The sequence below is a fragment of the Oculina patagonica genome, chromosome 7, assembly GCF_052425735.1.
Source record: "Oculina patagonica isolate OP01 chromosome 7, crgOcupat, whole genome shotgun sequence".
Taxonomy (NCBI): Eukaryota; Metazoa; Cnidaria; class Anthozoa; order Scleractinia; family Oculinidae; genus Oculina; species Oculina patagonica.
Genome location: NC_135764.1, coordinates 15,559,703 through 15,583,109, shown reverse-complemented (window position 1 = coordinate 15,583,109; position 23,407 = coordinate 15,559,703). Strand labels below are relative to the sequence as shown.

The 23,407-nt window shown below is 38.9% G+C and overlaps 1 protein-coding gene and 1 pseudogene across 2 annotated transcripts; one reads left to right on the top strand and one right to left on the bottom strand.

Annotated features, from left to right (window-relative positions):
• The first annotated feature begins 685 nt into the window (after positions 1–685).
• On the top strand, positions 686–5,711 carry LOC144660337 (peroxidasin homolog). Its single transcript, XM_078520946.1, has 4 exons — positions 686–954; positions 2,659–2,994; positions 3,844–4,179; positions 5,502–5,711. Exons 1-4 carry the CDS (start codon positions 705–707, stop codon positions 5,507–5,509), a joined length of 930 nt encoding a protein of 309 aa, XP_078377072.1. The 5' UTR covers positions 686–704; the 3' UTR covers positions 5,510–5,711.
• Positions 5,712–7,530: 1,819 nt separating this feature from the next.
• Positions 7,531–17,975, bottom strand: LOC144659977 (uncharacterized; annotated as a pseudogene). The gene is made up of 7 exons (XR_013572002.1): positions 17,806–17,975; positions 13,676–13,950; positions 11,930–12,247; positions 11,281–11,616; positions 9,081–9,158; positions 8,464–8,589; positions 7,531–8,149 (listed from the first exon to the last, which is right to left on the bottom strand). The product of XR_013572002.1 is annotated as an uncharacterized LOC144659977 (transcript).
• Positions 17,976–23,407: the final 5,432 nt, after the last annotated feature.

The window sequence follows — 23,407 nt, the reverse complement described above, 5'->3', positions numbered from 1 at the left end:
CCTGGTTTTGACCTAATTGTGGCCGCTTAGAAACAAAGTATCTCCAAAAAGGCTGTTTATGAAGGGGTCAGTTGAAAGCCCCCATGCCTAAGGCCCATTTTCGCAATCTGTGCACTAGGTGGATAGATCTTCTAATAGCTTCACAGAGTTACAGTTTTAAAATACCAAGTGATTATTAGCAAATATTATTTCATCGTATAATCCCCTGGTACCTGCAACATAAGCGAAAGCTAGAAAGATGACTCACTGAATGTAGCAAGTTTATGTGAAAGGGAAAACTATTTATAAAATAAATGTAAAAATCATCTAAAAATAAATAAAAAATAAAATTATACTACGACGTTGCGAAGTCATCTTGACTCCATTAGCAAGTAGAGAAATAACGGTTGTAGTTTCGAATTTAAATATAAAAAAAGACACAGAGTAGATAAGAACAATAAAATACCTTAGAAATACTTCTCTACTCTCCTGTTTCTACTAATTAGCTTTGGTTAAACTGATTTCAATTTCGGCTGGAAGTTGTCAATTGTTATTTTAGTGGCCATTAATACTACACACAAAAAATACTTAATAAGGTCGATTAATTTGCTGTTTAAGTATAACACTCAATAAGATACCCACCCCGTTACCCACCGTGAATTTCAAAAGTATAAAAATTTAATCACGAATTTTTCTACTGAACAGATTTCTTATCCGCGACTGAAATGAAATGTGAAATAAGGTCTTCATGTTCCTCAAGATGTCACCACACCAAGCCAATGACAGTAGATCCAGGCTCCAACATAACTCTCAACTGCGCGATCATCACTGGAGGACTGGTACAAAGAATGACCTGGGAACAGGCGAGGCAAGCAGTTCAGAATAGTACTGGATCGTCAGATTTGTTTTTGCAGCAATCTGGTTTAACAAATAGTGGAAAATATTCATGTCGATGTACCGCTGTAAAGTTCACACGTAAGTGTACCTTCGATCGCTGTTTCGGGATGGTAATTAATTGATCGATTAATTATTCAAGCGAATACTGAAATGGATGTTCAAGTGACTTGACGAGTAACGTTAAACCATGCAAAAAGTCTGATTGAAAGGAGGCAATCGTGGCCGAGTGGTTTAGGGCGCTGGTGTTGTCCCCGGTTCAAGACCTGCCCCTGCCACTAGCTGGATTTGTTCTCGGTAGTTCCGAGTTCAAATCCTCGGTCACGCTTTGTATATAGCCAACTGGTCTGCCTACTGCCATTTGAGATTTTTAACCTCGTTATGTTCATTTAAAATATTTGTTTCATCTGTTTCCGTGACATGCCTGTTAACTAGCTATCTCGAAGCTAAGTGCATGACCACTATAAACAACATTTACATTTTTACACTAGTAATACGTGACTCGCAGGGCCTCAGGAAGCTCTGGGTTGGGGAGCCTCAGGCCACGTAACCGGCGATAACCGGTTTTAACCGGTGATTTGTTATTGTTGCCTAGTAACGGGCATGGCCGCGACACCCTCGGTCCCACGGTCTACTCCGCTTTGAAGATGGTGGCTCTTTCTGGTTCGTGAAGAGGTAAAAAGCGTTGGGAAACGCAGTCTATTTTCAAAATCATCGACAAATTATTGGATAGTCGCATTTTGGACATTTATTTGATGGCATTAAAAAAAAAGAAGAACGAACGGCAGGAGGATTCGAACCCTCCGCCCGCGCTCCCCTGATTGCGATGAAAGGTTTATAGCCTGAATAGGCGTTGAGGGAGTATTATGTGGAAACCAGTGTTATTTTAATCCGAAAAGAAAAACAATAAAAATGAATGGCTAAGGATTAAAACCCACAAAATAATAATAATAATAATAATAATAATAATAATAATAATAAACCCTAGCCGGATTCGAACCCCCGCCCTCAGTCCCGAGGATCTGATTTCAAGTTCAACGCCTCACACCATTAGGCCACCAGCGTGCGGCCGTGTGACGTCATTTCCGCCACACACCAAGCTCACAAATATATATGACCGTAAACTCCACACGAGATTTCATCCCACCTGAGCCCTTTGAGGGACAAAATTATACACCCCGCTACGCTCGGCCTTCGACCTCGCTTCGCGAGGAATTACATTTATATTATTTACATTTTTTTACAACGTATAACACTCATTCACAAATAGATTGGAAACAAGAGCGAGTTTCAATTTTCTCTACTGAAACGAAAATTAAAAATAAAGAAATAATTATTTATGCACGGTGGGCCGTGTATTGCTTATCGAATTGAAATTTGTAAGTGTTGGCTTTTGTGGAAGGAGCAAAACCGGAGACCCAGAGAATAAGCCTCGGAGCAAGGACCAGAACCAACAATAAACTCAACCCACATATGATGCTGGGTCTGGGAAATCAACGGTGGGAGGCAAAGGCTCTCACCATTGCGCCATCCCTTCTAGGAGGGTCTCAAAGGGGGAGGTACTTTGACGGTTGACGGTTATATTTTATTAATTTTGACTGTTGAGGGTCTCTCGCTTTATTTACGATGGAAAAATATGGAAAATGCTTTTTGCAGCAATATGTCAGACGTTAACAGAAGAGATTGTAATCTACGATACAAAGGATACTCTATTTAATGCTTCTTTCATAAATTAAACATTCATACTTATAACTCAGAGACGTATTTATTATTTCTATCACTTAGGTGCCTTGCAAATAGTTTGGGTTACAAGCACACCAAGTTTTATCATTGAAGGAAGACCAAAAGATTTGGAATGCTTTTTCTCGGGATGGCCTCTCCCTCGTGAGGTCTATTGGTACAAGGATGGTAAACTGATCACTAACAAAACTGAAGGCATTTATCACTCAGAGGACAGGAAATCTAGAAAAAACATTTCAAATGGAGAAATAACATTTCATAGCACACTTCATCTTCCACCGGGACGCGAGGATCAAGAAGGATTCTACAAATGCAGTGCAACGAACAGTATTCCTGGCTGGTCGAGCAGTGATTCTTTTGCGATACAGATGTTGTATGAATGTAAGTAATGTAACATACTATATGCTACTAAAAATACAAATACTGTCACTAAAGCGTACCTCAGTAGATTTCTTATAGACCAGTAGGGCGATAGAAAAGTCTGAAAGCCTAGATTCGCTGCAATACAGACTGGCGTTCTGTCGTCGAAGTTGCGGGATTGAGAACACCCCTCCGGGATTGAGAACACCCCTTTCAATAATGGAAAGAATGACGCAAATTCATCATTAAATTAGTATAGGGAGGTGGGGTGGTAATGGTGAAGAGGGGGTGCAGTTTTATTTCTTTTTTATTACAATTCCGAGATTGAAGCTAAGAAAGGGCTCATATTCAGTAAATCTTACCGGGGATTTCCGAAGTTAATTAGACAAGGTTTTATTGAACCGATTAGAGTCAGATATTAGTAATATTAAAATTCTCCTTTGTGTTTTCCAAGAACACCAAAAATCCATAGTGTTCCTAAGTGAGGAAAATGTGTTTTCAATTCTCTTTCGATGACGCTCTCAGCCTGCAAGCGAAGACAAGTTTCTACTCCCTTATTTTACAGCTCTGTTCTTTAGCATTAAGTTGGAGGGTTCTCACCTTTGTACCTTACACATTAAATAAAGTTTTCCTTCTTTCTTTCCTTTTTTCTTTCTTTGCTCGATTTATGACTTTATATAAAATCTCCAAATTGATTTTTTTTTGGCTTTAGCCAAAGTAACACTCCTTTCCTTCAAAATAAGTTATAATTTATTGAGAAGAAGCAAGATACATAAAACCTTTTACGGAAACCATCGATACATTATGCTTGGAAAAAGCCTAAATCATAGGAACCAAACAAGATAATTATTAAGATCGTTTTTAACACAGGTCCAGTGGCAAAAGTCCCGAACGCTGACTCTCCGGTGATTCCTACAAGCATTTCTTCTAACGCCAGTCTGTCATGCTGGATAGATTATGATTGGAATTGTCCGGAATATTTGTTTTGGCATCTGAACGACAATCCAGCGCACTTGCCTGAAAGCGGTGACAAGTATAAAGTGGAAGTAAAAGAAACTCACAGCCAGTGTAAGAAAGAATTCATCCTCTCTATTTTTAACGTCACGAAAAATGACGAGGGAACATACAGCTGCCACTGGCTCTGCGAGTATGAAAACACAACGAAAGCTGCCATTGATTTGAAAGTTGTTGATGACGTGCAGACAGGTAAGAATCTTATTAAGTCTAAAACATCAAAGGCCAAGAATTATGTTCAGGGCCGTAACTAGGAAAAGGCAAGACGAGATACTTAACTCGTCTAGATTTTTACCCAATAAAAAACACATTTTTGTTGGGAAAATAATCCTCAGTTAACAAGATTGATTTTTCTCAAGAAATGCCTCAAGAAAAATGTGTCTGAAAGAGATTCAGAGCTTCAAGATTTCACAATTTTCCGTGGGAGGGCCTGCCCCCATAGATCTTGTCTCGTCTATAACAAAGGTCTGGTTACGGCCCTGATGTTTAAAACGTCCATGACCGTGCACATCTTTTGTCTTGCGCTCATACACTATGCCTAAGTTACGTAATTGCAATGTCTCTGTTGGTTAGTTACATGAACACACGTAACCACCTATTGTATTTTGTCAGGATTTGTGCACGGTCAACCCCCCAAAATAGCGAACAAAAAACCTATAACAAAGAACTTTGCCGGGCTTTATAACCATTTCCCTCTATTAACTATGGTCTAAATGCAGGACTTTGCTGTACAGGCTCCCAACTGCAATGTAGTTTTTTATAATTGGACGAGAATATGCCTCAAAGCTGATTTACTCCCTAGGGCAAAAACAAACTTTGTAAAGGTTGGTTCAGTTTATTGGGTATAAGCACAAGTATACGCACAGACAAAAGTAAAAGCATTAGCTCATGAGAAGAATAAACACACTCATTCTTCTCATGCTGTCCACACCAGGAATAACCATTTGCACAAGAAGTATGCAAATGAAAACTTCTAGTGAGGACAGCATAAGAAGAATGTGCGTTCGTTTCCCTTATGCGCTTATGCTTTTGCCTGTGCTTAATGCTTTTGCTCATACCCAAACCCAGTTTTTAATGTATGTCCCACGGGAAATAATAAAAACTGACAATTATAGAGACTGGGAAAGCCCAAACGTTTGGAGATGCCTTGCTACAGCGAAATTCTTGAAAATTGTTGATAAATGAAAGCCTCTCACAGCCTTATCATATGCCTACTGCAGGTCTTCTCTTGAAAATGAAAGAAGCCGAAATATTCTATTCTGTATTTTTATGGTTGCTTTAAAGTGTGGTATCGTTTTCGATGAGCGATAGTCAACTGGGTTGCGCCTAGTTAACGTTTTGCTTATAGAAAGCCCGGTCTCGTTGTCTACTTGTTATATAAAACTCTAATAGTCAGTTTCCCTCGTGTTTCCAGTAGGCGTATGAACAGCGCAAGAAGTGGCTCATGTTTCTGCAGTTAGTTTATGATAACAACTTTTTTTATGTCTGCTTCGATTCTTTTTTTTTTTTTGCAGGAATTTAATTCGCTTCCCTGAGTCTTAGATTGTGCCGGAGAAGTTTGTCATGACCAGTGCCTTATCAGTTCCAAAGACAGCATTTAGTTAATCCAGGGTTTATGAAAACGAGCTGCTATAGACTTTCTTTATTCTTATGTTTTAGCATTTTAATTTTTGGACAATGTCAAATTGTAATTTAACGCTATAGAAGTAAACCACGCTTTGAAACAAGAGAAATAAAATATTTTGTTAACTTTCAATTTAGGATGTTTGTTAATCAGCCTTTGAAAATTATCCCAAATATGTTGGATTGCAAAAAGTAGGCTTAAAACACTGATTTTATATATTAAAACCCTATTTCTTGAAAAGGACTCTGCCAGATTATAAGGACCTTAAAGTAACAATAAGGCAAAAACGACGCCAAACAAAATTGCTAAAATAAGAACAAATGTTTTTATTCATCAACATCCATTCTAATATAAATCAACTGTGCCGGGCTTATATGGTCTTTTAAATCATGTTGAAATCGCACGTTTATCGTTTTATTATATGGAGGAGAATGTTTTACTGGGAACTAATAAACCACTCGTAGATTTCATACGCCACTCCATCCGGGACCCGATTGGCGTATTTCTGTATGACACTCTAGGGAGTGGCACATCGCTCATTGACGTCACGATTCGCGCCTTTTCTGCTTTGTTAAATGAACTTGGTTTCGTGTCGTTTGTTGTTATCAAGCATCGACAAGCAGGTTTAATTTGTTTAACTAAACAATGGAAAAGAATAAGTTTTCCGAAAGACTTAAGAACGAGAACATGATAACGGAAACCTCGACAATTTCAAGGTTTTAAGAGGAAATCCTTCGCAAAGGATTTCACAAAGTGCAAGATGTTGTAAAGAAGAAAACAAAAGCAGTTGAAAACTATCGGCCGTCAAGACATGGCCGCATCGGATTCAATTGCAAGTCAAAGTCAGAAATGTTTTTGGTTCTTATATAAGTTTTATTTAGTTGACAAGTATTTTGTTTGATTGGAATTCAGTTAGTGTTTCTATGTCCTGGGCACGGGTGCTTCGTATTTTCTATGAAGTCGAACGGTGATTCGCCAACTGGCTCGAATATTCGAAAACAATGAAATAGAAATCGGCAATATCAACTACATCTGGTCTCCATATAATAAAAAGAACATTACACGTCGGCTCAAAGATATGAATTTTATGTTCTCGTGGCAAAGACGATTCGATATGAAAACTCTTGCAATTCGGCGGCAGGAATGTCAAATACCTCCCATTTGGTTCACTTGCAGTGGCGCGAAATGACGTCATCGATATCCTCAACAGTGAGGAAATGGAAAATACGCCACTACGGTCCCGGATGTAATTTCGTATTGATTTTATCAGTGGTCCATTTTCCAGCACAACACGCGCGTCTATATAATAAATACTAGTTATGCAACGCTTTCGAGTGGTATACTATGGAATATCCCACGAGTCACTTGTATTTTCTCGGTATACACACGAGCCTTTAGGCGAGTGTGTATGCCAAGAAAATACAAGTGACAAGTGGGATATTCCATAGTATACCACGAGAAAGTGTTGTGTAACTATTTTATACCATGCCATAGAAAATACGCTTACTAAATTTCGTCGAGAATACAGTCGCAGCGCACTATGGGAAGGTTGGGTTGAATACCGTCGAATATACAACGGCTTTCCTGTATTCTGATTGGCTGTATTTTCTATGGCATGGTATAAAGCACAATATGCTTACTTCCGTTCAGACTAAAAGACCAATGTAAAAGAACGAGACCAAAATATTACATAGTTGGACAAATTTGGGCAAAATAATCCCACAAATATTTAACCCAAACTTTCTCTTATTCCCAAAGCGTAATTTTCGTGAAATTAAATCAGAAAGATATTGGGTTTCGTGTTGGTGCGAATTTCAGATGCCGTCATTTTAAAGCTTTACCCCTTGCCCTATTCTTGGAGCTCTGATCGGCGTATTTAAAATTGAAAAATGGCCGTGACATAACAAAAGACACGTCAGTAGCAGGTGAAATTATCTTTTATTCGTCCTTCGACTTAATAAATTCAGCTATTTATCCGTTCTATGAGAAAAAATACACATTATGCGTTTTATATATTTAGAATGCCAATCCTAGAAATCTCCTGCAAGGTAAAATTAATACTCATTCTGTGCACTTTGTGACCTTGCTTCTAAACAATAGCATTTTTGCCTTCCAAAACCACACGTAATATTTTCTCTTCCCAATCTTGTTTCTTTTTGTGTTTGTCGAAATCCAGCAGACGCTTCTTCCTCAAAGCGGCAGGCAATTTCTTTTTCTTCAAGCTGTTGATTATGACAAGAATCAATGACGAATCTCCCGCGTCCACTCCCCTCTGGACGGCCATGTGCAGCTCCTCTCGACAAAAGTTGCTGGCGAGGTAATTCTCAGACAAAACAATCAACACTTGACGGCTGCCGTACACATTGTCGGCCATGTTTTGGACAATGGGCCTTCCAATCTCAAAGTCCCGGCTGTGAATGCTGTAGGCAATCGAATGCTTCTCAAGAACTGAGATGACATTCTCAGTGACCCAGTCGAAGTCCTTTGAACTGTAGCTGATAAATATCCGATTTATGAATTCTGTTTCCATGAGGCAACCTGCCAACAATAAAGAAAAAATAAAAATAATTGCTAAGTCGATGTAATTTATACGGGACCAGCTTGGTGTCTGGATAACTGCCGTAAATTGATATCAACCTCTTTTTCAAGTCTAGCGGCTTATCACTGACGGTGGACGAAAGCAGTGCATATATGAAGTTTGGCTTTCGAGGACAATCTTCATGAAAACTGGTTTAACTCAAATAGGGCTGTTTAGAGTAGACATGATGTTGCACAGGGCACAAAGAAGACATGATTGCTAACCCGCATATTTTGCTAAACAATTCACCATTTGTCAGAAAGTACTATCTCACCTTTTCGCATGTTGTATGATGATTTCCACATTTTCTTGACAAAGAAGTGAACAAATATCATTAACGAGATGGCAGCAGTTCCGGCTGATAAAATGATGACGGGCAGGAGCCAATCTCTGCGTCTTGCTGTGGATTTAAAAGGCGTCAAAGCACATATGAAACTTAAAATGAACGACGTCAGAAGACTCAGTTCATTATGACATCAGCTTCACTGTCCAAATCAGTTAAAAAATGAAGAAAAAAGATATTTATCTTGCGATCCTCGCACATAATCAACCGTAAGAATAAAGATGGCGGCTGTACGTTTTGCCATAATACCTTGCGAACCTAACACAGCCAATAGGAAATAGAAAGCCATATATTTTTCGAAATTTGTTCCTGAACTTACAACATTGCGTAAGCCAGTTTTGGAGTTTTTGGAATTTATTTGTGCGTTTTTATAAGTTTTTTTTAGTTCTTTCGTGTGCTAAGAGTCGCCATCCTTTTGCCTACGGTGGATTGTTTTTTTTTTACTGAAAAGTGGGAAAATGTTAAAAATCATAACAAGATAGAACACGTATATTTCTTTTATGCAAATAGTTACTGACGGAAAATAAAATCCACTGATTAGCACTGACCTGAATGAGCAGAAGAAACCAAAACTGTGTTTGTCTGATTTGAAGTCGCCTGGTAGTTAGTTGTTGCTGTTGAAAATTCTGAAAATGAAAGTAAAAGAGTCTGAGCCAAGTCTACTCACCAACCAATTAACAAACCAGTCAACTTACCAACCAACTTACAAACCAACCAACCGGCCAACCGGCCAACCGGCCAACCAACCAACCAGCCAACCAACCAACCAACCAACCAACCAACCAACCAGCCAACCAATCAACCAACCAACCAACCAACCAAACAACCAACCAACCAATCAACCAACCAACCAATCAACCAACCAACCAACTAACCAACCAACCAGCCAGCCAGCCAACCAACCAATCAACCAGCCAACCAGCCAGCCAGCCAGCCAGCCAACCAACCAACCAGCCAACCAACCAGTCAACCAACCAACCAGCCAACCGGCAACCAACCAGCCAACCAACCAACCAGCCAGCCAGCCAGCCAGTTAGCCAACCTGCCAACCAACCAACCAACCCCTGACCAACCAAACAACAAGCCACCGGCCAAACAATCAATGAACAAACCAACCAACCTACAAACCAACCAAAAGGCCAACCAAAATGCCAACAAACCAGTCAGCCAGCCAGCCAGCCAACCAACCAGCCAACCAACCAACTAGCCAACCAACCAACCAACTAACCAACCAACCAACCAACCAACCAACCCCTGACCAACCAACCAACAAGCCACCGGCCAAACAATCAATGAACAAACCAACCAACCTACAAACCAACCAAACGGCCAACCAAAAAGCCAACAAACCAGTCAGCCAGCCAGCCAACCAACCAACCAGCCAACCAACCAACTAACCAACCAACCAACTAACCAACCAACCAGCCAACCAACCAACTAACCAACCAACCAACCAACCAACCAGCCAACCAACCAGCCAGCCAGCCAACCAACCAACCGCCAACCAACCAACTAACCATCCAACTAACCATAAGCCAGCCACCAACCAGCCAGCCAACCCATCAACCAAGCAACTAACCAGTAAGCCAGCCAACCAACCAGCCAGCCAACCCATCAACCAAGCAACTAACCGACCAACCAGCCAACCATTCAACCAACCAGCGTCACCCAAACTGACACAATTATTAGACCTTTAATTTAGCCAAAATAGTCGCGGTAGTATGTATCAGTTTAAAACTGCATTCGACAAAAAGAAGTCACTGCATTGTTTGTGATAAATATGAATGAAAAGCAGTTTGAATCCAGCGTTTGCACTCAATTTGTCAGATAGTCAACTTTCTTTTTCTGGAACCAAGAATCCTGTGTCCTTGTCTTTAGGTTTTATGCCCTCGATTTCTCCTCCAGTTGACTTCTTAAATGAATATTCTCATATCTTAAACTGAAGTTATCCGGAAAAGAGAAATTTTATACTGAGGTTACGCAAAAATGTATAGTTTAACGATTAATACAAGAGTTGCTTGGATTAGAAACTGTTATTTAATTCAAGTTTGTTAAATACCAGTTCATGTTAATTAATGCAAGTTATCAGACTGACTCCCCTATAAGCCTGGTGGTTTCCTGAAGGTCTCCTCGCCCTATCTACGTTAGTTATTTTGAAATAATTCATTTCAAAAAAGGCTAATAAATGATGATGATGATGATGATGATGATGATGATGATGATGATGATGATGATGACAGGCATGCAGAGTTAATATTCGAAGCTTGGATCCGATATTGTCAACAATTAATACTATGGAAATGTTGTTCTTTGAAAAATGTCTGTGATCTTTGAATCGAACGTAAACGTTCCTTAGGTTTGTGACAATGTCCTACCCCGTCGTCTATCAGGCTCTCTCAGCAATATGTACATAAGCTGAGGTATATTGCTGCTTCTGGTTATCAAACGTACAGCCACTCCAAGGACTCCAAGCCTGGGGGCTCATAAGTGTTTGTCTAAAATAACTAGGAGCACTAATCATTGCCCTGAGAAAACGTGCTAGTTTTCCAGAGATTAAGCGATAATAAGTGCCTATATAACCCCCAAAACACGTCCCTAAACCTTTTTAACCGGATTAAAAACTAGCACGCACAAAACTAGTTTTTGCTGGTTGCGTATCGCGTATTATTGTCACCATAATGGACACTTTTTGTGGCAAAATAGAAACTATGGAGATTCTGTTGCTTTTGACATAAAAAAACGTCTTACCTGTTGGTGGCTGAACAAATAGTTTTAAGTCAATGGCAGCTTTCATTGTGTCTTTATACTCGCATTCCCAGTGGCAGCGGTATGTTCCCTCGTCATGTTCCGTGACGTTAAAAATTGAGATGATGAATTCTCCCTTGCATTTAGTGTGAGTTTTTCTTACTTCTACTTTATACTTGTCACTGTTTTCCGGCAAGTGCGCTGGATTGTCGTTCAGATGCCAAAACAAATCATCGGGACAGGAGTCGCCATAATCAACCCAGCAGGTCAGACTGATGTTAGAAAATGCTCTTGCAGTAATCTTCGAAGAGTTAATGGTCGGACGTTTTGGTAAAGGACCTGTATTTAAAAAATCATTATGATTTTAGACATCAAAGTGGTTGCTTAACATTAAAGTGACGTGATATATTTCATATGTTAGCCACCCGATAGTTCAAGCACCTGTCAGCACCATCACAAGTTAATCTCTGCAATTAAAGGGTTGTTTCTCTTTTCGGGTGGAATTTTGTTCGACGGTATTGGACATGGATGGGGGGAAGTGGAATGTTACCACCAGACTGCATACCATACAGGCGATGTGAAATTTACAAAACATACATTTGCAAGGGAAAATATCTGTTTTAGTTTAACGGCGTAAAAAGCATAAACTTACAATCATATCTCAACTCTATCGCATAAGAGTCTCTGCTTGACCAGCCAGGAATACTGTTCGTTGCACTGCATTTGTAAAATCCTTCCTGCTCTTCACGTCCGGGTGGAAAATGAAGTGTGCTATGCAGAACTTCTCCTTTCTTCAGCAGTGAATGATAAATATCATCAGTTCCGTTGCTGATTAGTTTATTATCCTTGTGCCAATGGACTGTGCGAGGAAGAGGCCATCCTGAGAAAACACATTGCAGGTCTATTGCTTCGTCTTGTTTGAAATTGGTTGGTGAAGTTGAACTTGTGTCATAAACAATTCTCAATGCACCTAATGGAAAGAACAAGCAGATATTTTGCTAATTGTAAAATTGATCACGTGATAACACAATGACCTCAAATTTTTAGTAAATAAGTATTGACAGAATATAAAGGAAACAGAGCGTATTGTGTTTTGGGTCCAAGCTTCTCCTTTGATATCTTGTGAATATTTGTTTCAGAATATTTGTTTGCATCAAGGTGACAAAGGTCTTACAATCCAACTTTTGTTTCCTTCACCGTTCCTGGGTTTTCGGTTGCTGTGTGGAAAATTCCTCGACGTTTTGCATAAAGTTTTCCGTTTCTAGAACAGGATTTTAATTTGAGAGATTATCTGGTTCTTTATTCACGTTTGAAAATATTCTCGAGAAATCTAATCTCTGAGCTAATTGGAAGAATGGCGCTCCCTGCCGGCTAGGCTTTTGGTGGGGAAAACTTGGAGGCCGTGGTGTACACCGGGAAACCTTCGTGGAAGACGAACCGTGGAATACCGCAGAATATGCAACGGCTTCCCAGCCTCCTGATTGTCTGTATTCTTCGAAACATGGGATAAAGTAATGTTTGGTCATGTTATGTCCTGTCATGGCATACTAGATGTGTAGCACGCATATAATGTCATGTGCCGTATTATGAAATGTCTTTTTTACGTCTTGCATAAAGCATATCACGTTATGTTACGTTACGTTACGTTACGTTACGTTATGTTACGTTACTTTACGTTACGTTACGTTACGTTACGTTACTTTACGTTGCGTTACGTTATGTTACGTTACTTTACGTTGCGTTACGTTATGTTACGTTACTTTACGTTACGTTACGTCACGTAACGTTATGTTATGTTATGTCGTTTCATTTTGTTTTTGTAATGTTATGTCAAGTCAGGTTTTATAGTGCGAAGAACAATCTTTCTTTCGCTTTAAAGCATTGCGAAACGACGTAAGCGGTAAAAGACGTTTTCTAAGACATCTTTTACACGGACGCGGATTCCAATCAAAAGGGGTTTTTTGACCTCGAAACCGCATCGAAAACGACACCGTTTCGAAGCGTTTATACGGAGCCTATTTAACCGCGTTTTCCAAGTGTTATGAGTGTGATTGTAATATAAATAAGAAAGCGCTGCACTCCGTCCGAGGTTCTCCATGTTCACTCTTCGCGAGCCACACAATTTCGTTCATGCCAAAGTACGTAATCGTTTTCAAATCGATGTGGTTCCGCCGTTTACACGACCAACGAAGCCGCATCGTTTTGAAAACCCTCCACTTTTGCCAACGTTTTCAAAGCGACTCGGTTTGATTAACGGTCTCGATGGCGCCATGTAAACGATAGGCGTAACCGCATCGAAAGCGATGCCGCTGGAAATGAAACCGTGTCTTTGTAAACAGTGTCTTAGTTTTTATTAGTACCTGTAACACCAGGGCTGAACAAATGAGTAAGTACTTACGAGTGAATTTGATAGCGGTACATTGACATAAATATTTCCCACCACTTGTTGTTAAACTCGATCGCTGCAAAACCAAATGTGAGGACCCCGTATAGTCTTAATTCGTTTCAACGCTTGGTTCCAGGTCATGCCTTGTACCAGTTCTCCTGTGATGATCGAGCAGTTGAGAGTTATGTTGGAGCCTGGATCTACTGTCATCTGATTGGTTTGTTGACACACTGACGTGGAACATAAAGAGTTGATTTCACACTTCATGTCAGTCGAGGATAAGGCATCTGTTGAATGAAGACAAGGGCAACAACTCGTCGTAAATTGGTCGTAAACAAAGCACCTCGGTTGTGATTGCAAGATGTTGCACTGCATGGCTTAATCGGACAAATCAGAAAGCTAAGAGACCAGCTCGTCTGTTTTAGCGAATATATCCTTTTGGAAACCGAGAAAAATTGTCTAAAATTGCAATACTTCCGAAACAACATAAAGAATATAAAAACCTGAAATAGCGTCCTACATCGAGTCATCGACCGCTACCACCACAGTACGGGTAATAGCAATGTTATGACGCAACTTATGATCAATGAGAGGATAAACACATGAAAAATTAACAATTCGTTAGTTTTTTTTGTCAAATATGATTCCGCAAAAATTCGACCAGTAGGACGAATAGACTCGATTCGGGGAGGGGGGGGAGAGGAGCGCGGGCTCATTTTCCCCGAAAAGCGGCTGGAAATCGAGCCTATATGATAATAGGACAAGCTGAGTACCTTAAGGTAAGTATCGTTAGCGGCTACTAATTTTAGCGATTTTAGCGAGTTGGGCAAAAATCGCTGAATTAAGTGCTCGCTAAAATTTGTCTCGGTCAAATTTATTACTCGTTAAATTTAAACTCCCCCCTTTCCACCCCGAAAGAAAACAAAATTTAACGTAGTCGACCTGAAAAATTCTTTAAAAAATTAATGCCGGAAACTTTGTTTTTTCTGGCAATGCAAATTTTCGTTCAATTTCAAGTGAGTTTGTCCTTTTACTGGATATTTCTTTTCATCTTAGCTAGTATATGTTGATTAAAAACTAGTTTACACGATATCACTAATTATTTAAAATTTTCGGAAAATCGCTAAAATTAGTAGCCGCTAAAAATAGTAACCTTAAGGTATTCAAAAATGCCTTACAAGTGTTTGAAAATTGTCTTCTTTACAAAGTTGAAAAATTCTCTTAACGCCAACGTTGACATTCAAATTATCAATACAGCCAATAAATAAATTGAATGCTTTTTAATAACTTTACAACTGTCTCGTTCTTTCGCGCACGTAAACGGTCATTAATTTAGTTTACGTGCGTAAAGTAAAGCAGAGAGAATATATGGACGGCTGCTTGCGTCTGCGGACAAAGTTAAACCACATCCTCGTCTTGAAAAGTCCAAACTTTTTCTTTATTTTATTTTACGCACGTAAAGCCAGTTAATTTATGCCCGATTATGTGCGGGAACTTACGCGCATTGGAAATCCACCTTTATGCTTGATTTCCACTGACGCGAAATTTTTTACGTGCGTTTACGTGCGTGAAAATTGTAGAGACAATGTATAAACGACTTACGCAAACGTGTACGTAAGTCGTTTATACATTGTCTCTCATTTTTTTCACGCGCGTAAACGCACGTAAAAAATTACGCGTCATGGAAATCCACCTTAAAAGAGCAATGACACGATATTTTAAGTCATTTTTCTGATTACTTTCAAATAAAAGGAAACCTCGAAATAATAGTTGTTTAACATAGAAAAACAACCAACGAGTAATAATAAACAAGGATGGTTTTGATTAAGATTAAGACCGCTTACGATTGACAAACGTGAAAATAAAACGTGCCAATTTTTTTTAAGATGTGTTGTCCGTGACGTAGGATAGGATAGGATAACTTTATTTAAACACGGTATTTCCATCAGCCTATTTAAAAACTATTATTTACTAACTACCTACCTACTTACCTAACTACAAGTACAACAAAATAAAAAAAAATACAAAACAACAGACGCTGCTATTCTTGGAGGCCGTGTATAAAACTTACTTAAAAATTGTGGCGAATCAACTTTGCCTTAAAATCATTTAAAGAGGTCGCTTGCCGTAATTCTAGGGGTAGGCTGTTCCACAACTGAGCACCACTGTATGAGAAACTTCTCTTTAATTAGTCAGTGCGAGGTTGTAGAGGAGAATAAAACCAGTTTGTTTTCAGTGTCCCTTAGACGTTAAAGCTGAACAAAAAAAAAAAAAAATATATTTCCAGTCCAAGTACTGCGCAGACTCTGGGGTTAAAAATGTTTAAATCGTTTAATAATGTTTTGAATCGTTGAAACGTTACACTTCGGTGACAGCATACATGAAGTTTTTTAGTTCGCCATTACAGTTCGTTTACTTCAAGAATTTCCAATGAGCTGAAACGTCGGTTTGAAATAGTGTCAAGGTTCCTCTCACTCGTTATTATTTGTTCTGCAAGGATATCTGGCGTTAATAATGAAGAAAAAGGTAAGTTTGTCGCAGAATTTTTAGTTTTGCTTGTAAACATTCCTTCCCCGTGTTGGGAACTCCGATAAACATTGCAGCCGAGATTGCGCAGTACGGACTGGAATTCATTCCTTGTAAGCATTCAGGCTATCGCGAAAAACAAAACTCGTAGCTCCTCCTAAGCACAAGCACAAGGATCAAGTTTTTTTCCCTTTTCCTTGCGTCAAAGCCGTTTTCACGGTGAAATAAGAGCTGCTATGCTTGCGCTTGTACTTCCGTAATAACTGTTTTTTTTTTTCATACAAATGTTAAATGCCCTATATCTTTCGGTTAGACACAACTTTCCCCTTTTATTTTCAATTTTTTTCAAGCGAAACTGTTCGCGAAAAAAGAAGTGCATTCTGTTTGGCTAAGGTGACAGTTGATAGGCCGAATAACGTTTTTCGACGCCATCTTTACGAGTAGGCAACGCGGCTAGAAATTACAGAGGGTCTAAATGGGGTTTAGTGTTTAGTGTTATTTGAACACTGCAGGTAACACAGCCATCAAGGACATCAAGTTTCTACTCTCAAAATGATGGCACAATGCTCTACATTGATCCGTTTTCAGACTACAACCTCGCTAAGATCAGTTCTAATAAAACTTCGCTTAGGCTTGCGCGATTAAACAATTTTCCTTTTCTCCTAAAGTCACGATCGAATTATTTCCTGAAATCATTCGCGCGAATTTAACTTACGTGTTAATCAACATTACCAGGCTGCACCTATCAGAAGCTCCGTTTGTGGGCGAACGGGTTTTTCAAAATTGTGGGGTTCTGATGGGGTTTGCTGGCGAGTGTTCCCTCCTTTCCCTTTCGCTCCTCCTTATTTTTGTTTTGCCCCACTTTTTGAGTGGCCAAAATGTAGGAAACTCTTCATTCACTACGCAGGCTACGGATCGACGTTGAAACTTCTCTTATACAAACCCTTTACTACCATTGTTTTGTAAGACTAGAGTACAAAAAATATAACCAGGATATAAGAAAACAGAAATCAACATTAACTTAGAGTAGATTAAATGCCCGTAAGTTTCTTAATTTTCGCATGTGAAAAGATCCTTGCGTGATGATCATTCAGTATTAATTTGGTTTCCGCGTAGCATCATTAACAAAAAGTCCACGCAATGACGGAATAAAATAACATTACAACGAGGACCACCTGTTTAGTTTTGATAAAAAAAAGGCTTTTGGAACAGATAAGACAACTTGTAGACAAATACTGAATGTCAGAACAGCTATGTTTTACGAGGTTAAAGAAAAAACGCCGGAAGAAAAATTTTGAATATTCTAAAATGAGAATTACGATGAAATGTTGGTCAGTGAATAAATTATTCAAATAAGCATCACGAATGGTAAATTGTTCATATTGCTTAGGCTTTCTTCTACCAAAGTAATATTTGACGAGCCGTTGGCGACAAAATATCTCATATCTTAAAGCGATTCAACTTACTATTTGTCCCAAATTTGGAACGAGGCGTTACAGCTCATACAACTAACATGCTCTTGAGCTTGGGAAAACGTTTAAAAATTGACATAAGGCAACTTAAGATCGATAAAGAAAAGTTCATGAGACATTAACAGAGTGACTCACTCTACATACCTTGATTCATGAGCAGTAACAAAGAACAAAGCAAAAAGTATTCCATCCAACAAAGTTTAAGGTTTTTCCGAAGGTGGCGATTCTTCATGTTTTCAATTCTATAGTCTCGAGCTGCTACAAAAATTCAAGGCGGCTATCGCTGAGTTTCCTCGCTAGCTTTTTGTAGTATTCACTTCAATTAACTTTGTTTTATAGGCCAATTCACTTGTTTTTGATGAGTATATAGAGTGCATTTTTATTTTTGATATTAATTTATAGCAACTAATGGTCTTAATGCAGCCTTAAACACTTTAAACATGATGGCGACAAGCCCGCAAAATGCTTATTATTTACATAAAAGGAGATATCAAACAGCTGAAATACAATGCGTGGTTGTTAGTTAGGAGTTCCGGAGTGAGCCAACAAAATGAAAGTCTCGCCTATTAGAGGACATGACGATATAATGGTATATGTTTTGCTAAGTGTTTAGTCAATTAATATATTGCTTAACTCGTGATGACGCAAGGTAACTACTTATTTTACTTACCTGAGATAATTTAAGTGAACCTGTCAAGTTAAGGTATCAATCGAGAATAAACCCACGACATCTGAAACATTATTGACGTTTGAATTTTATCTACAATGACTGATTATAAGGGACACAAAATCCTGCAATCAGATTATTAATAGGGAGATCTGACATTATCATCCACAACATTTAAACATGGGTTGTATATCTGGCACGTTTCTCCTGAAATTAAATAAATATATTTGGCAGTGCAATAACATTACTTGATTATGTGGCAAGTCATTCCTCAGTGTAATCCTAGCTCTCTAATTCGCTTTTACTCAGTTGGGATTTTCAAGTGTGGATCGTTGCCATGGTAACGGTCCGTAGCCGGTGGCTCTAAGTAAGGAGAACTTGGGCGAGTTCATTTCAGCGTGATAAGTACCACGTAAATATATAAATGGAGAAAAAGGTGAATTTGAAACATACCCTCGCCCCCAGACATGGGCTTGGGCAATAGTTTTAGCCTAATTTCTATTTTTTTGTAATAGGCCTTATCGCGCTTTTCGACGCCATCTTGACGAGTAGGCAAAGCGGATAGAATTTACAGTGTTTATATGGGAATCGGACGGCAAATATCTTTTACGAAAATTTAATTTTTTTAAAAAAAACTAATTTTTACCCGCTTTGCCTACTCGTCAAGATGGCGTCGAAAACCGTGAAAAGGCCCATTTTCGATTTTTTTTTTTCACCACGACAAAGATCAGACAAGGACTGGCTTTGTAATGAAAATTGTTACTTCGCCATTATTAGGTTATTAATCAGTTCAGCGTGTCGCACGAGTAAGCTCGGTTGTCAGCCTTGGGCTGGGGCATCAATTTCATTATAGACCGAAGCTGTTAATTTAGAGCGCACGGATTGTGGCGAGCTTTTTATCGGTTACGAATACTTGTCTTTACTCGAAAGGGATTCAGGGACATGTCAGAGACCAATCCGCCTTCAAATTGCGTATTTTTCCATCATCTTTTTTTCGTTCCTCGTTTTTCTCAATGTTTAATCTTTTTTTATTTTAAAATATTTTAATCAAAAAAAAGGGAAAAAATAAAAAAAAAAAATCACGAAATTAGTTTGCGATTAGAACGGAGCCCCGTGCGTTACTGCGGTTTTGGTTGGGGCTGGCCACAAAATGTGGCTAAGTCAATTATAAAATATCTGTCTGGAAATCAGTAAATTCTAGTACATTATGACAACAACGTCAAGAGCAGTGTTTTGCGTCAGTTGAACCTGGTCACACGTCCATTTACAAAATGGTAATATTCAATAATCACACCAATGTTTTATCAGTATAGAATTTCAACCCCACGCTCGTAAAGCTGTTTTGGCGAAGAAAAAATATTTTTCAATTCCGGCCATGAAAATTAATTATTTTATGTAATTATTCCAAAAAAGTCAAAAACTTATGTAAAATGCACACAAGTTTTATTTCTAAAAAAAATATATATTTGGAGAAAGGGTGTTACACACTTTTGAAACGGCTAAGATGCCAGATGTTAGATCATAATGGCTTTCTATTTAACTGATAAGAAAAATGTAGAGTACTTGTTCTTAATCGGTTTTAAAACCCGCCCGCCGATGATTTCTATGAAATTTTAAAAATACGATCCATTATGGTCGAGTAAATTAATATTCTGTGGTTGCCTTTGCTGCAACACAAATCGATAAATGTCATAAATTTTGTTATTTAAACTTCACTAATGAATTAAAAAATTTGCGAATAGGAATATGAAAGCCGCGTCGACATGGGTTAGTGGTTGTCATACCATTTCATCGTCCCAGTTTTAGTATTTCAAAGTTGCACCCTGAAATTCAAAAGAAACAAGATACTCTACTGAATCTGAGTTCCTCTTTAAGGGGCGCGCTTACAATCTTTTATCTTGAATAACGCCCACAAAGCTCTACAGTGACCTCCATACACCTTAGGATTTTGCTTGGTAAGGCGATCTCTCAGGTTAATTCCGTTTTTAAAAGCATTACAGCGCCGAAAAAAGAAAACAAATTCGTGGTACACGAGCCGGTAGAGCTTTTATTTAAAATTTCTACAGAACTATGTGTTGAATATATTGCCGGATAATGCTGATTTCGTTGCTATTTTGATGCACGAATTCGAAATCATAATTAATTCACCATGCAGGGGTTTTTCAAGCGATGTAAACTTCTAATAACTTTCTCTGAGTGAGCGTACAATTACCTTTACCAGTGGCGGCTGGATGATGGATGTACAACAAACAGACTTTCTATCTGCAAACAGCCAAAATCAATATCAGCTACATACAGTACATATAATACACGTACACCGACTTACGGTTAAGGCACGACACTGTAGGACTGAAGCCGAAAATCAGGCGACCGATTTCATGTCGTCCGATTGTGCTTTGACAACTGACGCGATCTGTCCTATTTGGGATAAAATCGGACTCGCTGATGGCCAATCAGATTCAGGAATATTGTTATTTTTTTCTCAACAGTTCACATCAAAACAATCTACTATCAAGCGCTTTACAAGTAGTGACAGCAGTCGCGAGCCGCCCAAAAAACCGTCATTCTATTAAAATATATTTCCCTACAAAATAAACATAAAACCAATTTTAAAGGCTGATTCCCATATAATCGCCCGATTGTTTCTATCGCCTCTGTCGCTTCAAAAAGTTTGCTTGCGATGAGGCGATAAAATGAGAATATTAGAGAGACGATTGCTAACGGCTAACGTCTGCGACGATTGAGGTAATCATGAACGCTTTGATCGCCCGGCCCGTGTTCTATCCGGGCGATCGGTCGCAAACCACGGCGATTGCGAACGATTTCATGAGAACTACTTTCACGAAGCAATCCAAACTGTCCCATGGTGCACCAATATTACCCAGAACTACGTTTCCGTTTGGCCTCCTTAACCCTCCTTTGCCCTAAATTAAAACAGCAATAACGAAAAGATAGGAGGCCACCTGGTTTGCTTTTGCATCGAAGGCTGCCAAAAACGATATCGGAGTTTTGAAAAAACACCCGTGCGTCGATCGGAATAAAATCGAGTATTCATTTGCGGGAACAAAGAAAAGATCATGAATTATTATCTTGTTTACTTAACCTAGTCTGCGTAGCTGGCGGTTTTACCATAACATTTTTCACTTCCATGAATGTTGAATTTTATTCCGACGCACGCACGAGGGTTTTTTGTAACTCGTTTCATTATGTTGAGTTTGGCGCCAAAATAATTGTTTCGGACCTAGGCTTTGACCGGGCACTTTGCATATACCAGACGATCGGGGCAACTAAAGCGATTGGATGCGATTAGGGGCTACTCATATGATCGTCCCAATCGCTTCGTATGAGGGAAGACCTACGAAATACAATCATTTTAGCCCCAGATCCAGCACAAATAAAATATATAACAAATGGCATATTTGAGGTTTTGTGGGACATTTAAAAATTACCAGGTGACATCCGGAATCAGGCACATGAGCAAAAAAGTCGGAAGACTAGGCCGAGGGCTGTAGAGACTCAAAGTGTCATCACACGGCAACGAAGTTTTTCAAATTTGCAACATGAATTTTTTTAATGACCAAACGAGGGACATTACGTCATCAGTCACGTGTCCAGAGCGTTTTAAATATTTTACATGGTGTTCAAAGTGCATTTTGCAACATCGATTGGCTAGTTTTAGCTGTGTTTCTCTAGAAATCTTTATATTAATTATATTGCGTCTGGGTAATTATACCTCCATTTTTTAAGCAGAAGTAAACGAATAGTGATCCAGAAATTTAGAAATTGTGTAAATCAACGAATATTGCAAGTTAGAATCGAAAATGGAACCATCCTCGGAGAGCCAGGGGCAGTTAGTGGGGGCGGGTAGAGCTTTTCACAAGTTGCTTGAGATTTCCCAAAAAGTTGCTCAAAAGTTGCTCCAAAAATCCAAAAAAGTTGCTTCTGATAATAAAAAATGCTCGAAAGTTGCTCCAAAAAATCCAAAACGCAGCTTCTAATCAAGAGAATTTCTCTAATATTGGCTTATTTCCCTTTGAGGGTAAGATTTCTAAGCAGTTTTATGCAATTTTACAGCAAAAGAAGTATCTAAATAACATATTAAAGGGAAAATTTGTTAAATAACAAGGATTTCTTTAACTGAGAAAAATCGTGAAGAAATCGATGACGTCATGTTTGATGACGAATTTTGAAATGTTTTAATGCAGAATGAGCCGAAAGTAGAAACCTCTTCAGATGTTCCTTGAAAATCTTCGGCAAACTTCAGCGTAAATCTTCGGAAACCTTCGTATTGCCTTTGAACAACACTCGGATAATCTTCGGAGATCTTCGGTATGGAAATTGCTCAAAATGCAACAAGTTGCTCGAAAGGAAAAAAGTTGCACTAAGGGGAAAAAGTTGCTCGAAACATGAAAAGTTGCCAAAAAGTTGCCGAGCAACTTGTGGAAAGCCCTAGGGGCGGGGGAAAGTTTACACGGGCGGGAAGAAAAGTCCGGGAAGAAAAGTTTTCTTCGCCGATTTGTTTTTGCCCGTATAGACTTTCCCCCGCCCCAACTAACTGCCCCTGGGTCTCCGAGGATGAAATGGTACTTGCCTTTAAAAGTTTTGAAGAATCCTTTTCAATGAAACTGTTATTTTCCAGACAATAAAGTTAAACGTAAATTAATAAAGGAAACTTTTAAGCCTATTTGACGGCCAATTCTTGGTTTTCACGTGACGTCATCAAAATTTTAAAATCCAGAATCGCAAGACCCCTGAGTTTTCATCCTTCACTAGCTATTAGACTTCTTAATATATATTATTTTAAAGGTTTTTAGCTCGATAGCAATCGCCGTCTTTAAGATAGAGCGTTTTGAATTTCGGAGTTTCATGCCACACGAGATCCAAGATGGCCACCAGAAGGCTGTCACGTTCTCTTTAAAAATGCCTTATCTTGCGATTTTTTCGACTTTTTCCCTTGTTTACAAGCAAAATGAAGGAGAATAGCGGTTAAGTGGGGTAATCTGGAACTCGAAGGAACCACATTCTTGTTAACTCTCAAGGGACTGTTTTAATTTCTCAAGGGAATACATTCCGCTGTGG